This window comes from Crocuta crocuta, unplaced genomic scaffold, assembly GCF_008692635.1.
Source record: "Crocuta crocuta isolate KB4526 unplaced genomic scaffold, BGI_CrCroc_1.0 scaffold118, whole genome shotgun sequence".
NCBI classification, from domain to species: Eukaryota; Metazoa; Chordata; class Mammalia; order Carnivora; family Hyaenidae; genus Crocuta; species Crocuta crocuta.
Window position 1 is genome coordinate 14,761,826 of NW_027551558.1, and position 14,213 is coordinate 14,776,038.

General features: G+C 41.1%; 1 protein-coding gene across 2 annotated transcripts in view; it reads right to left on the minus strand.

Annotated features, from left to right (window-relative positions):
• Positions 1 to 242: 242 nt before the first annotated feature.
• Positions 243 to 14,213, minus strand: part of FSHR (follicle stimulating hormone receptor) — a 164,107-nt gene continuing 150,136 nt past the window's right edge. For both annotated transcript variants that reach the window (XM_077749245.1, XM_077749244.1), the window contains 2 exons: positions 5,850 to 6,035; positions 243 to 1,491 (listed from right to left, as the gene is read on the minus strand). In XM_077749245.1, the coding sequence (XP_077605371.1) occupies positions 267 to 1,491; positions 5,850 to 6,035 (1,411 nt within the window). In that variant the 3' untranslated portion in view covers positions 243 to 266. The remainder of the gene's footprint in view (positions 1,492 to 5,849; positions 6,036 to 14,213) is intronic.

Below are 14,213 nucleotides of genomic sequence, written 5' to 3' on the forward strand. Positions count from 1 at the left end.
AACATCATAAAGCATAACACAAATGTAGTATAGCATTGTATTAATTATGAATGTTGTTACTACTTCAGCTTCCTAATCCATCTAAGGGAGTTTCCTAATCTATTTTATGGAGTAATAGTTCCTGAGCAATTTACCTTACAGGTGTGCTAGGAAGATTAAATGGGATGAAGTATGTAGAAGTACTCTGACAGCTATGCCATGGCATGTACTTCAAAAGTGAAACTTGAGGTGTCCTTCATTGCTGAGATACATTTTCACATTATGTTTTATTTCTGGGCTAAATGACTTAGAGGGATAAGCGTGTAATTGGTAACTCTGGGAGGTGGAGAGCAGTGGCCATTTCTTGGATGGGAGTTGTGGGCAGTGGATAAAGTTTCTGTTCTATAAGTCTGGGCCTGAATTTCGTAACAGCCAAACTTGCTCATCAAAATGAAGAAATCCCTGCGGAAGTTCTTAGTGAAGATGGCATAGAGGAAGGGGTTGGCACAGGAGTTGATAGGGTAGAACAAGACCAATAGGATCTTGGACTTGGACACAGTGATGAGGGGCACCTTGAGGGAGGCAGAGATGGCAAAGAAGGAGATGGGTGCCATGCAGAGGAAGTCTGTGAAGATGAGCATAGCCATGCGCTTGGCAATCTTGGTGTCACTAGAGGAGGACACAATATTGGGGTTTCTCACTGTGAGGTAGATATGAGCATAGCAGCCACAGATAACCACAAAGGCCAGGACATTGAGCACGAGGAGGGACATAACGTATAGCTGTGACAAGGGGCTGTCAATATCCATGGGCAGGCAGATGCTCACCTTCATGTAGCTGCTGATGCCAAAGATGGGAAAGAGGGCAACGGTGAAAGCAAAGATCCAGCCTAGCAGCATGACACTGGCAGCATGGCGGAGCTGCACTTTGCATTCTAGCCGCATGGCGTGGGTGATGGTATGCCATCTTTCCAGTGTTATGGCTGTCAGAGTATAGACAGAGAGCTCACTGGCAAAGACTGTGAAGAAGCCAGCAGCATCACAGCCTGCTCCAGTTTGCCAGTCGATGGCATAATTGTGGTATTGGCTTTTGGTGTAAATATCAACTGATGCTATGAGCAGCAGGTAGACTCCAATGCAGAGATCAGCAAAGGCCAGGTTGCACATAAGGAACCGGGGAACTGTGAGTTTGTATTGGCTGGTAATCAGGATCATCAGTACTATGATGTTCCCTGTGATGGCCAGGATGCTAATAAACCATATCAAGACTCTGAGAATATCATCCCCCATGATATCTTCACATGGGTTGAATGCATCTGGCTTAGGGGAGCAAGTCACATCAACCACTTCATTGCATAAGTCATAGTCCAGTTCACTGTACATCATGTCAAATCCTTGGGTGTAACTGGATTCCTCGTCTTCTGCCAAAGAGATTCTCTGACCCCTAGCCTGAGTCATATCATCAACTTCATGCCTTAAAATAGATTTGTTGCAAATTGGATGAAGCTCAGTGCTAGAAAAATACAAAAAGGAACAGAATCAACAACCTGAATCCAGAAAGGCAAATACATCACTGTTTTTGCACAGGGTAGAAATGATTGGGTTTCTTCCTGAGATTTTTTTTTTCTCTTCTCAGTCTGTCTGCCCTTGAGGCTAAGCTCAAGGGTTAATGGTGCTTACTGTAAATGAACAGAAGAACTCATGTATATATTCCTAGAGTTGGATGGCCCACTGGGGAAACCATCTGGCCACAACCTGAATGTGGGAGGAAGGCGCCTGGGACTAGCTAAGCTTTGCTGTTAAGTGCAAATAATTTACAGACCTAATATCTACTCCACCCTTTGCTTTCCCCGTTTCTATTCAGCTATCTGTTAATATGCCTGAATAGGATATAACCCTATTCCTCCACTCTCTACTCATGTTGCTGGAAGATTTGTACTGTTTATGAACTGAAAGGAGAACTTACTTGCTTTTTTAAATCTACATAAAGTAGAGGAGTAGAGTCTGTAGTCCGTTCCCAGCTAGTGCCTCTCCCCGGCTCTCTGGTACTGAGGCTAGTGGGAGGTCTGCTGATTTGGCCGAGATGTTACTGAAGGTCCTAATCTCTATTAGCTCATTTCCCAGGAGCCACAATAGGCCTTGGGTATATATTGGTCTGCAAGGTAAACCTGGCTCTGTCATAGTAAATAGCTTACTAGTAAGTGCTGGGAGAGCAAACATAGGTTGCAAGGCGGGGTCTAATTTATTCCAAGATTATAACTCAGTCCCTGGGAAGCTGTCCTTTCTTGGGCTCACCTTTCTGTCTTGGTTTTTCTGTTAGACCCAAATGAGCAAGAGGCCTAGTCAACAGGATAGAGGTGCATATAGAAGGGATTTTAAATGAAAAGCAGATGATAACTATTCTACCCATGTGGGTGGACAGTGGGTGTAGAGATGGGGTAACAATTGTGTTTGAAAGCAACTTGACACTGGGTCTCTTTTTGGATGGAAAAAATTTCATATAAACACATATCACTTACTCCTACTCTCCATCCCTGAAAAGTAAACTTACAGCAATGTTAAGGGACTTGATTTCTCTGGAACCCTAACATAATCTCAGATGAGTAGGGAAGTGGTGTTAAACTCTTGAAAGAATTTCCTATAAGGAGAGAGTATCTGGGGGAGTGGAGGAAGTAAAGTTTGCATTTGATACTAGAGGGGTCCTGGCTAAGTGTTCCGACATACATGGACTGAACTTTCCTCTATCAAACTCTATCAGAAGGAGCTGTTAGGGAGAACCCTTTCCTTTTTTTTCTCCCCTCTGGGAAGTGAATTGAATTGCCAGGAAGTCTTTGTCCCTTGGCTCAAGGGACTCCCTCCCCCCAAGAGAATGTGTCCTCTTTGATTTTAGAGACCAGTTGGGCTTCTCCCATCACTAACAGGTTGCATGAAAGGAGAGAAACAATGAACTTAACATGTAATTGAAAATTATAGAAAATCTTTTGGTTCAGTTAGAGATCTTACAAGAAAGGTGAGGCAAGCTCAGAGATGGGCCTAGGGGAGATAAGAGAATCACTTAGTCCTTCATCTAACTTGTAACTCCTAAACCCTGTCATTAGATTAGTAGCAGCCCGATTTTAAGAACAGAAAAGTAAGTAACCTGTGCTTACAGATGGCAATTCTGTTCTTAGAAACAGATCTGACTTAACCATCTAGAGTCAGCCTTTACTTTCTGGAGCTTGGGTTGGCTTCTGTGAAGATTCTTACTGTTGATAATGTTACTAACATATTTTAAATATTGATGTTTCCCTTTTCTGAAACAGAAATGATCCAGCCACATGAATGTGGAAAATGTAAACAATATATGTCTGTTAGAAAAGAATAGAAACAAAACTAGAAATGAGGGAATATAGTGTTGCCTCTGCAGTACCTTAGCAAATAACAAACATCCCAAAGAGTTGGGAGTTCAGTTTAGGGTCATTTAAAAAAATGGTGTTCTTGATAAATCAATGCACAGATGGTTGGGAAGTGTGTAGTGGAGAGGCCTAGAGCCTGAGTTTGGAAACAAAACAGAAGGTTTGGATCTGAGTTGGGTGGTATTGGTCAAATTATTTACTGTCTCTGAGCCTCAGTTTGTGCCTCTGTGAGAAGGGAATAAACATACTGTTGCCTTTGTAAGAATTTTGACATAAAGGTGCAAAGTATAACCGGGCCTGGCAGTGAGAACTTAGCAAATACGAGCAATACCAAGAGAGATGATGGTGGTTATTTAGTTCACGCTGGGGCATAGGCCCTGTGTGGGTACGTAGATGTATATGCCACAGTGTATCAATTTAAAATCCAGTTGTGAAGAGAAGGCCTAAATAAAACTGAAATCACATAATGAGCAAAATATCTTCACAAGCTGAGTGTCAAACTAAGACAGAGATAAATGGTTCAAGGATAGATGAGGGGTGTGGTTAACCAGGTCTTTGAGAGTCCAGGATGGCCCTGGGCCAAAACCTCACACTCACAAGGGCCTAATCTTACATCTTGAGTGTTGTTTCCAAATGCAGATTGTAAGAACAATTGCACTGTACAACTTTAAGTTAGAATCTCATTACTAAACTGCACCTACTATGGTATAGGATGAAATGACCCCATTAAAAAAAAAATCCTGCAATTATCTCATGAATATATAACCAGTTTATTTTGTGTTTGTGGGTGTGAGTTTGTTAAATATAAGGAGTAAAAGCCCACAGCAATATTTGTTACTGTTTTGACATCTCTTCTTAGAAGAGGGGAGAGCCTCTCTTTTGCTATACCAGATAGGCACTGATGGTCAATTACAATAGGGTCCTAGAAAGGGTGAGAGCCAGGTGATCTGGGGGCAACCAGGGAAGGTCATGGGACAACGTAAGACAGACCTGAAGATTTCTGTTTGGGAAGAACCTGAGGCTGCATCTATGCTACCAGAGGGTGGCAAGACCAAAGGAGTATGAGCAACACACTTAAGTAACATACTCCTGTGACATGTGAGCACTGGGCCAGGCAGCATATCACATGAAGCTCTTACAGTAATCTTAACATCTTTGGACATTTCTGCTGAAAGGTATTCAGTTCTAGGGTTTTGCTAGTAAATTGGTATCTTTCTTGTCCCAGCTGGAAATAACTCTTAGTAGAATATAAAAGCTCAAACCTTGTGTGCTTCAGCCCAAGCCCTTACACCTCTTGATTCTAGTCTTTAGGAAGAAATTCCCTGGCCCTGGAGCTAATGTGTGAGGAGTGTCCAATTCTGGATAGTTTTTCAGTGATGCATGCTATTTCTGAAAGTAGCCCCCCCCCCTTTTTTTTTTTTTTTTTTGCAAATCCTTCAAATGGGTATGTGTGGACTCCTAGTTACTATGAAAACATTTTAGGATATATACTGTTTTTGTTTTTGTTTTATCTTGCTTTTTGAGCAGGGGCTATGTCTACATGGGCAGGTGAGTGTATGTTAAAGGTTGAACAATAGAGGAGACTATCCTGTATAGTGAAATGACAACACAAGGAAGCTGTATTAGTGTTGGGGTACTATACAGGAGTGTGGCGAGGCATCATCTGATGCCTTGAGTGTGACATCCACATATGTATTATGTGGATTGTGTCAGTGAGATCAGGGGAAAATGAGGACTTTGAGAACTCCTGATACCCTGTACATTCTATCTGCAGTGGATATTTGAAATGCCTGGAACATTTATGTACAATCTCTGAAATATTTCCTCTCTATTCTTTCCGGATCCTTCCTATGATTACTTCGTCTTTTTAACCAGTTATCTGCTGGTTTTTGTCTCTGTTTGGATCACCCGCTTTTCTGGGCTTGCTGAAATCTGACCAGCCTTGAAAGCCAAAGTGAACAGATGTCCCAAACTTTGTCCTCCCTGTAATGTGCTAAGATCCAAAGATGGATTACAGAGCTTTGAGTGGTTGGGATATGTTGTAGATGGGTGCATCAGTCTCTGGAATGGCATTTATGCTTCTCTCATCCAGAGTTGACTTTGCTGGTCCCTGGGACATTTATAGGGGCCAGAGTCGGAGACTTGAAGGATAAATCCATATTGGTACCAAGGAAAAAGGGGACAAATATTCATTAAACATCAGCTATGAGTCAGGCACTATGCTTGGTGTTTTTCATGTTACTTCATTTAATACTGGGAAGATGATCTACCATGTGGATAGCCCTCTTTTGTGAGCTCATTTCCAAGAAAATTAGAAACCCTTCACAATACTGAAGCTTTGATCTAAGGGCTTTCCTCAGGGAGGTCTCTCTGCAAATGGATTCGCTTCATGCTGCAGATAGGTGAAAGTTGGACCAAGCTCTGCATTGAAGAAATGCCCAAGAGGGGCTCAAGGGATGGACATGGGAAGACTCACATTTGCCGTCTCCAGTTTGCAAAGGCGCAGCAGTGGCTAGGGTAGGTGAGGCTGGCCTCCATGAGTGCGGCAAACTTATCCAGACTGGGAAGCTTCTTCAAGTTGTATGTTGACCTGGCCCGAAGCTTCTTAAGATTTTTTAAGCCATAGCTAGGCAGGGAATGGATCCTGGTTCTTGAAATGTCTCTATAAGAAGAAAATGTAAATATAACCTGATTATTATGGACCTAAAATTTTCTGCTTAGTTAGCACAAAATTGTAGACATAGTAGTGTTATTACATGGGGGTGGAGGGTGATGCCAGTTGATCCAACACATCTCAGTCATATCAATATACACCTCCTAGGTCATTTGGTCTCCTAGAGCCCTGGCCTTTGAGGTTGCAGTAGGAGGACTTATATAACCAGCTTCTCTGATTCCTGGATATATGCACATCGTGCCCCTATAGCCATGTCCTCTTCTATAGTCTGTCTGGAATAGATTTCCACTAATCTACATCGGTCAAAGAGATGGAAGTCATTTCCTCCCCACCATAAAGCTAGCTATAAAAAATATTTGTGATGAGCGAGGATGGAATCTGTGGCCAAGTTTCAGAAAATGATGGGAAGAAACACTGTAAGGGTAAGAGGAGTCTGGTGGGGCAGTAGAAGCACTCTCAGCACAAAGTTGAAATGGCAATAGAGAGTGGTAGTTAGGAGTACAGCCAGACTAGCCTGTGTATGTACCCTGCCCTTCTACCTATTAGATTTGTGACCTTAATCAAGTAATGTCACTTTTCCATGTCTGTTTCGTCAGCCATAAAATAGGAATGGTAATAATTACAGCTACCTCAAAGGGTTGTTGGGCCAATTAAATGAGTTAAAGTACACAGGAAACTTTCAGGCCAATAAACAGCACTTAATAAATGGCAGATATTTTTAGTAAACACCTCTCTATGTCTGTCTATCTCCATCTCTCTCTGTGTCTAGGTCTCAGTCTCAGTCTTGGTCTCATACAGCTGTTGTCGTCTTGTAGGAGTCTCTGCCTGGGTAAATTAGCAGGTGCCTACGTGGAAGCCCCCAGAAATGAACATTTTAATCAGGTCTGTGTCCCTGAAGGGCTTCTGGCAGCCATACCAGTGACATGGGGTGCCTTTCTGGCAGCATGGTTGGCAGCTGCAACTCACAGAACCACCCAGACCAGCTGGTGGGAGCACTGGGCTCTAAATGGTACTAGATTAGACATGTTGGGGCCAGTAGGTTGGCCATGAAGGAGTGATTCTGATGGGGGTGGTAGCAAGTGATGACCAGGATGGATTCATCTCAGCACCCTCAGGGCCTTGGATATACGTGGGGAAGGAGAAACTTCTAATGTTTGCATTTCCTGTAAGTCAAAGAAGTGGACACTCAGAACAATGAAACTTGGGAGTTTGAAAACATATTTGCTACCCATAGGTTCTCAAAGTCTAGTGAAAATGATATCCACAAAACCTTGTTTTCATTATGTCCTTCATTTCCTTTCTAAAAAATTCTTTATGCTCCTGGTTGTCCAATGAAACCCACTCCTAATTTCTGCCATATTTGTCCTCTCCCTTTTCCAATCAAACTTGAAATAGTTGTCAGTAACTGATGTCACATTTTCCTTATAATGCAACATGATTTCTACCCAAACCCTAGAGAAATAATACTCACCAAGGTCACAGTTTCATTCTAAGCTTCTTGATTTCTCACTTACATTTCACGGGTAAAACATTCCTCCTATCTGAGACTTTTTCTTGGCATCACATTCTCTTTAATTTTTTTCTGAACATCTTTGACTTTGGATTTTGTTATTCTTTCTCTTCTATCTTCAACTATTGGAGTTTCTCTAAACTTAGGCACCTTTCTGACTGTATATAATCTTTTCAGATACTACCTCCTTCCTTGGTTTCAGATACTTGGGATATGCTGATGGGTTCTGAATGTATATTCCAGCTCAGATCCTACTTCTGAACCCAGGCCCAGATAGTCAGTTGTCCATCAGACCCCACAGTGTTGATGACTTTCGAGTATTAAAACTGAACTTACCACTTTGCATTTAAATATATTCCTCCTTTTGTTTTTCTCTTCTCAGCAAATGACTCCCCCATTTTCCTTCCTCAAGATGGAAATTGGAAGTTGTCCTTTACTCCCACCTCTGTCTCACTTGGGCATTAGGTTTTGTCATCTTAGGCCTGACTTTTATATCTGTGTGAAATCCATCTATTCCTCTGGTACCACTTGAGTCTAGGTTACAATAGTCTCTGCCTAGACAAAGATAATAGTCTCATAACTGTTGTGCTTGTGACCATGGCATTCATCAGGGTTCTACAGAGTAATAGATGCCCTATCTGGGCATCCCACATCCCAGTCAAGTTGACAAATAAAATTAACCATCACAACCATTTCTCTCTCTCCAATGCAATTCTTACTCTGCAGATTGGTGTAAAAAGAAAAAAAAAAAACACCCAGACTATGCCTTCCTGCTTAAAACTCTTCAGTGATTGCCCATTGTACTTTGAAGTACAAAGCACTGGGTGTGATGTATTGGTCATTTGTCTGGTTTCTCTCCCATCTGTTCTGTGCCCTTGTTGATGCTCTACTCTACAGATTCCATTTCACAGATAAGATGTTGTCAATCAGCTTGCAGTTGGGTTTAGCAAATCAAACTAGTGGAGAAATTGGACGGTAAGAGGAAGGGTAAAAGTTAAAGCATTTCTCATTTATACTCTACCTCAGGTTTATGTTCATGTATGATTTATGGTTCATGTATGATTCCATCTGTCATTAGATCTGAGAATCCAGCTTCTACTCACTCCTCAAGTCCTAGCTTTAGTAGTGGTTCCCTAACAATGCTAATCTTCGGACTGTTTATCCTTTGCTTGATATTTAGGCAAATTAAGAGCTAATGGTTACAGATATGTAATACCTATGTATTTCACTTAGTCCTCTCCTTGTTAGTATTGACAAAATGGATAAACTTGGTATCTGTTATTCAAATACTTCTGTATGCCTCCTAATTTCTTGCTTAGTTGTTTTAGCATTACTAAGAGAAATACATTAAAACCTCCAACTATGATTTTGGATTTTATACTACTGCTTTGAGTTTTGTCAGCTTTTAGTTTATATATTTATGAAAATATTTTAGGTACATGGAAATTGAGGCTTTTTAGATCTTTCTGGTGACTTGCTTTATATCTAGTAATACTTGTCTCCTAAAGTTTTGGATGTTTCTTTTTTTACTAATTGTTCCCTGACCTCCAACTGTGGGAGTACCCATGGGCTCAGAGCCTAGATTTCTTTTCTCTATTTTCACTTAATATATAGGTCTATTCATTTAGTCTTACAGCTTAAACACCATTTATATGTTGATGTCTCCCCTATACTTATCTCTAGATTACTCTTCTCTCTTGAACTGCAGAGTCTTATATTCAGTTGCCTCCTTAAAATCTCTCCTTGGATGTCTGATGGGAAGGCCAAACTTTGGATATTAAAACTGAGCTGCTGATTGTCCGCCCAAACCTGTTGCACTTATGGCCTTTACAGTCATTAGTGTAAAAACTTGTAAGTCATGCTTGATACCTCTGTTTCTTACATCCCATATGCAAACCCTCAGCAGAATATCTTGGTTGTACTTTATACATATGTCTGGGATTTAACTATTGATCACAACATTCAAGGCTATCACCATAGGGCAAAAGTTCTGGTATTCCAAGGAGTCTTCTCTACATGATCTCCTAAGTATTATGATTCTTCAGAATTGGGCTCCTTGGAGATAAAAGCCTGACCCATAAACCTTCATCCCTGTGCTAATTCTTCACACTCCACTGTTCAATGATCCAGCTGTCCTGGACATGAACACTTCCTATTGTTCCAGAGATTCTCAATATTCTTCTCTGCCCTAAAAAAAAAAAATCTCTCTAGTTGCCATTTTCACACAGTTACTCCACTGACCAGTTCTGCATTTGACACTCACTCTGGTGAGTGAGAACATGTTCTTGTTTCATCTGGCTTTTTCTCCCCCCTCAAATGTGGAAGAGAGCAAAAACTGTTCGTTTTGTCTAAAACAATTCAAGGCTCCATCTAAGGAATGAGTTTAAAACATAAAAAAAAGTACTTCAGGAACAATTTAAACCAGGGCAATTATTACCTGCCATGAATATTTTTCATAATTTGAAAAGCAAGCAATATAAAACTGAAGTCTATTTTTTCTTAGGCTCCTCCCTCGAGTTCAGAATATTTTTAAAAATCACATTTCTGAAAAGAAAAAACCCAAATTATATTCCATGCAATGCTATCCTCTTATATTACACATTAGGATAGATTAATGATGGCTACAAACCCTTTATATTCTTTCCATACAGAGTCTACTTGCTCTTCCCTTGAATTCAGGCTGAACTGTGATGTCTTTGGATTGTAATAGTGTATGATGAAAGTATTGCTTTACTAATTCTGGACCTTTTCTTTAAGAGTGCTGACAGCTTTTATATTGCTCTTACAGAGCCCTAAACTGCCATGAAAGAACTCTGAATACCCTGAGACTGCCATGCTGGGAAAACTCTAAGCTATGTGTAGAGGACCCAGAGGATGAGATGAAATGCTATCAGTGCATGTGTGTGCATGCATGCACACTGTGTGTGTGTGTGTGTGTGTGTGTGTGTCTGTGTAGAGAGAGAGAGAGAGAGCGCACAATAGGAAGGAAGACAGGTGCACAAGGCATGTGAGTGAAGGGGACCACTTGAAAATAGATCCCCCAGCCTTACCTGAGCTGACATCACATGGATCAGAGATAAGCTGCCCACATTTCCAAAACACTAGATTATGAGTAAGATGGGATGGTTGTTTTGAGCCAGTGGGTTTTAGAATAGTTGTTATGTCATAATAGAGATCCCAAATAGACACCCATGGAAGTCCCTGTGATTCTGCCATCTCCATCATTTTTAACAGTTGCAGAGATATTTTTCCTTGAAGGCCCTTAAGAGTGCAAAAGCATTAAATCCTGTAGATCTAATGCCTTTCTCACCACTTACTAGCTTTATTTTATATACTAGCTCTTTATTGATTTATTTTTTAATTTTCTTTTTATTGTTTGTTTATTTTTGAGAGAGACAGAGTGTGAGCAGGGGAGAGTCAGAGAGAGAGAGAGAGAGAGAGAGAGAGAGAGAATCTGATGCAGGCTCCAGGCTCCAAGCTGTCAGCATACAGCCCGACACAGGGATCAAACTCAGGAACCATGAGATCATGACTTGAGCTGAAGTCAGATGCTTAACTGACTGAGACACCCAGGTGCTCCTACTAGCTCTTTTTTAAAACTTTTAAAATGTTTATTTTTTAGAGAAAAAGAGTGCAAGTGGGGGAGGGGCAGAGAGAGGGAGACCAGAATATGAACAAGCTCCAGGCTCTGAACCATCAGCACAGAGTCCCATGCAGGGCTCGAACCACATACCATAGATCATGACCTGAGCTGAAGTCAGAAACTTAACCAACTGAGCCATTCAGGCACCCCTATATACTAGCACTTTGTATTTGCATTTCTCTCTCCTCAGTGGCAGAGGGATCTTTGCATTCTGACCAGTGACTTTCATGTAGTAAGCACCCAGAAAATTATTGCTTTGTTTGAAGATCTGCTGGGGAGTGATGCTGAATAAGAATATGGAAAAGGAAGAGCTAGGTCACCTCAGCCAACTGAAATGTCCCATGACCTCTGGCAATTTCAAAGAATCTCCCACCTTGTGTTACCCCTTCTATCATTTCATATTGCTTGACTTTTCATTCATGTTTGTTTTGTCTGCTCAGATTTCAGATGCTCTGAGAGCCAAGATTATTAAGCTACTTTTGTGTTATGTACTGTATCTAACACAGTGGTGGGCTCTCAAAATCTATTCAGTAGATAGTTGTCTACTGAACACCTGGATGGCTCAGTCAGTTAAGTATCTGACTTTGGCTCAGGTCATGATCTTGTGGGTCCTGACTTGGTGCCCCACATTGGGCTAGTTGATGTCAGCTTGTCAGTGCAGATCCTGCTTCAGATCCTCTGTCCCCCTCTCTCTGCCCCTCCACTGCTTGTGCTCTTCCCAAAATAAATACTAAAAATAATATAGGGAGAAGGCTGCAAGGTAGACTGGAAGAAGCAATCTGGATTTCAAGGTTGCTCAGCAAAATGTTGCTTCTGCAGCAGGCAGTTTTATGTGACTGAAAGTATCAAAGGCGCCAAGGAAGGGAGCAACCTTGTGCAAAGATTACAAGGAGATAGACATGTATGAGAGAAGCATCAGAAAAATGTGTTGGGTGGATTGACTTGAATGCAGTCCAATATCTACATGTTAGATTGGGAAGCCTGCTCTGGTGCCTTTCTGCCTGCTCAGTGTTTGGAGCTAGCTTGTATTATGGCTTCCTCCTTATCACAGCTACAAAATATGTGAGCTGTTGTCACTGGCACTAGGTGACTTTGCTGCTATGAGGCTAAAACATCTTGTCAGAAACCTGGGATCCAGATCTTATGCTGGTGGATGTTGAAAGGAGGGAGTGGTGATAAGAGATAGATGGAGAGTCACTTACAGTTCAGTAAGGCTAGGCTTCAGCAAAGTGGTTTCTGGGTGATAGGGAAATAAAAGTCTTTATAGAAGTGTTTATTTAAAGCTTGCTGGGTATTTGCTGCAGTGAGTAAACACGGGGCCTGTCACAACTTCCAAATTTTGGACTGACAGAAAAATATTTCTCTGGTATCTGCATGGATTAAGAAGAATCCATAGTAATGTCTACCAGCAGGATCAAAGATAAGTGGAGAGTGTTAAGTGTGGTTTGAGACTTAACTATGAATATTTCCACTTTTGCTGTGTTCCCCTAAAACTCTATCTTTTCCTCTATCTTTCTACCTGGATTGGAAATCTAATGTTGGACCTCAAATTCTTTGTAAAAGCATCTTCCATGCTTAGGATGCAAATATACCAGGTGTAGGGGTGTGGTAAGAAAATAAGACATTATCAGTTACTCACATCTTCATGGAAGTGGATTAGTATGACTATTGGCCAAAGTTGGGCTTAGAACACAAAGCATGGCAAGTGAGTAGTTTTCAGAATGGTTTTTCTGGGTAACCGTATTGTGACGAGTAAAGGTATGGGATTAGATTTCTGAGCCCTGAAAGCAAGATAGAAGAGTCCAGAATTTATGAGAATAATGGCTTAGTGAAAGCTGTATTTTTGTAGGATTAGTCTTGGGAACCTTGAACCTGGCACATAGCAGGTGCTTATAAATACTTGTTAGGTGAACTGGAAGGAGAAAAGACTGAAAGTAGAAATTAAGCGGCCATTGCAGAAATTCAGGTATAAGCACTCTTCCCCACACACTGTCACTTCATCTGTTAAAGTCACTATATCACATGACAAAGATTTATTCTGCTCTGTTAGTATAGCCTCTTGAGGAAAACTTCTGTAGAGCATATTGTTCTGGATAGTAACATTTGTCCCTTAATCAGAATGAGATACTTAAGGGCAGGCACTGTTTATTTTTAAATCTCTCTATCCCTTACACAGTAGGTGCTCAATCAACTTCTACAAAATGTAGGACATGTGTGGCCCAATATGCTCAGTTGAACAGCTGAGGTTTATTACTGACGTTGTTCCGGGGGCTGGTGGGCTGGACAAGGAAGAGATGACTAGTCACGGGCTGGTGTTTTTAATCCTTGTCTTTCAGGCTGGTCTAATGACTGCAGTCTTTCTTTTTTTAAGATGCCACTTTGGTTAACACTTCAGCACATGCTATATTTGGCAGTGACTCTTCTGGAGAATTTAAATCCTAAAAAGTACTAACAGGAGACATAATGGGATGATGGCTGGCACTGAAGAGATTTAGTAATCCTAAATTGTTTGAACATTGTTAGGATCCCTGATTTTGAGACACAAAGCAAAAAAGGAGACAGCTGTCAGAAATAAGGTGCAGAGTCAGGAGATGCAGGAGTTAAATTGCACTCTGTGCCCCATTTAATAAAGTGTGTTATAGCCAGTGCCACAAATTTGATTTGAACAATTTCTATTTTTCCCAGCAAAGATGTTATTACAGGTCAATCATTTCCATAAGTGAGAGCACATTTCTGGTGTATACTACACTGACAGATGGCTAGAAGACCTCTCTGTCATGATCCCAGGCGGAATAAAAAGGCAATTTACTATCTATAGGACTGTGGGTACACTGGTAATGGAAGAGAATCATTCTTATACAAATAATTCAGTGTTTGAATCTGAACTATCAAATGAATCTGAGCTATAGCCAAATCAATTTGATAAACCATCAGAATATGATTGTACTGGCTCCAGCCTACAAAGGCAATGCATTAAATTTTCCCCACAGGAAACAGTTTCCCGAGGAAACAG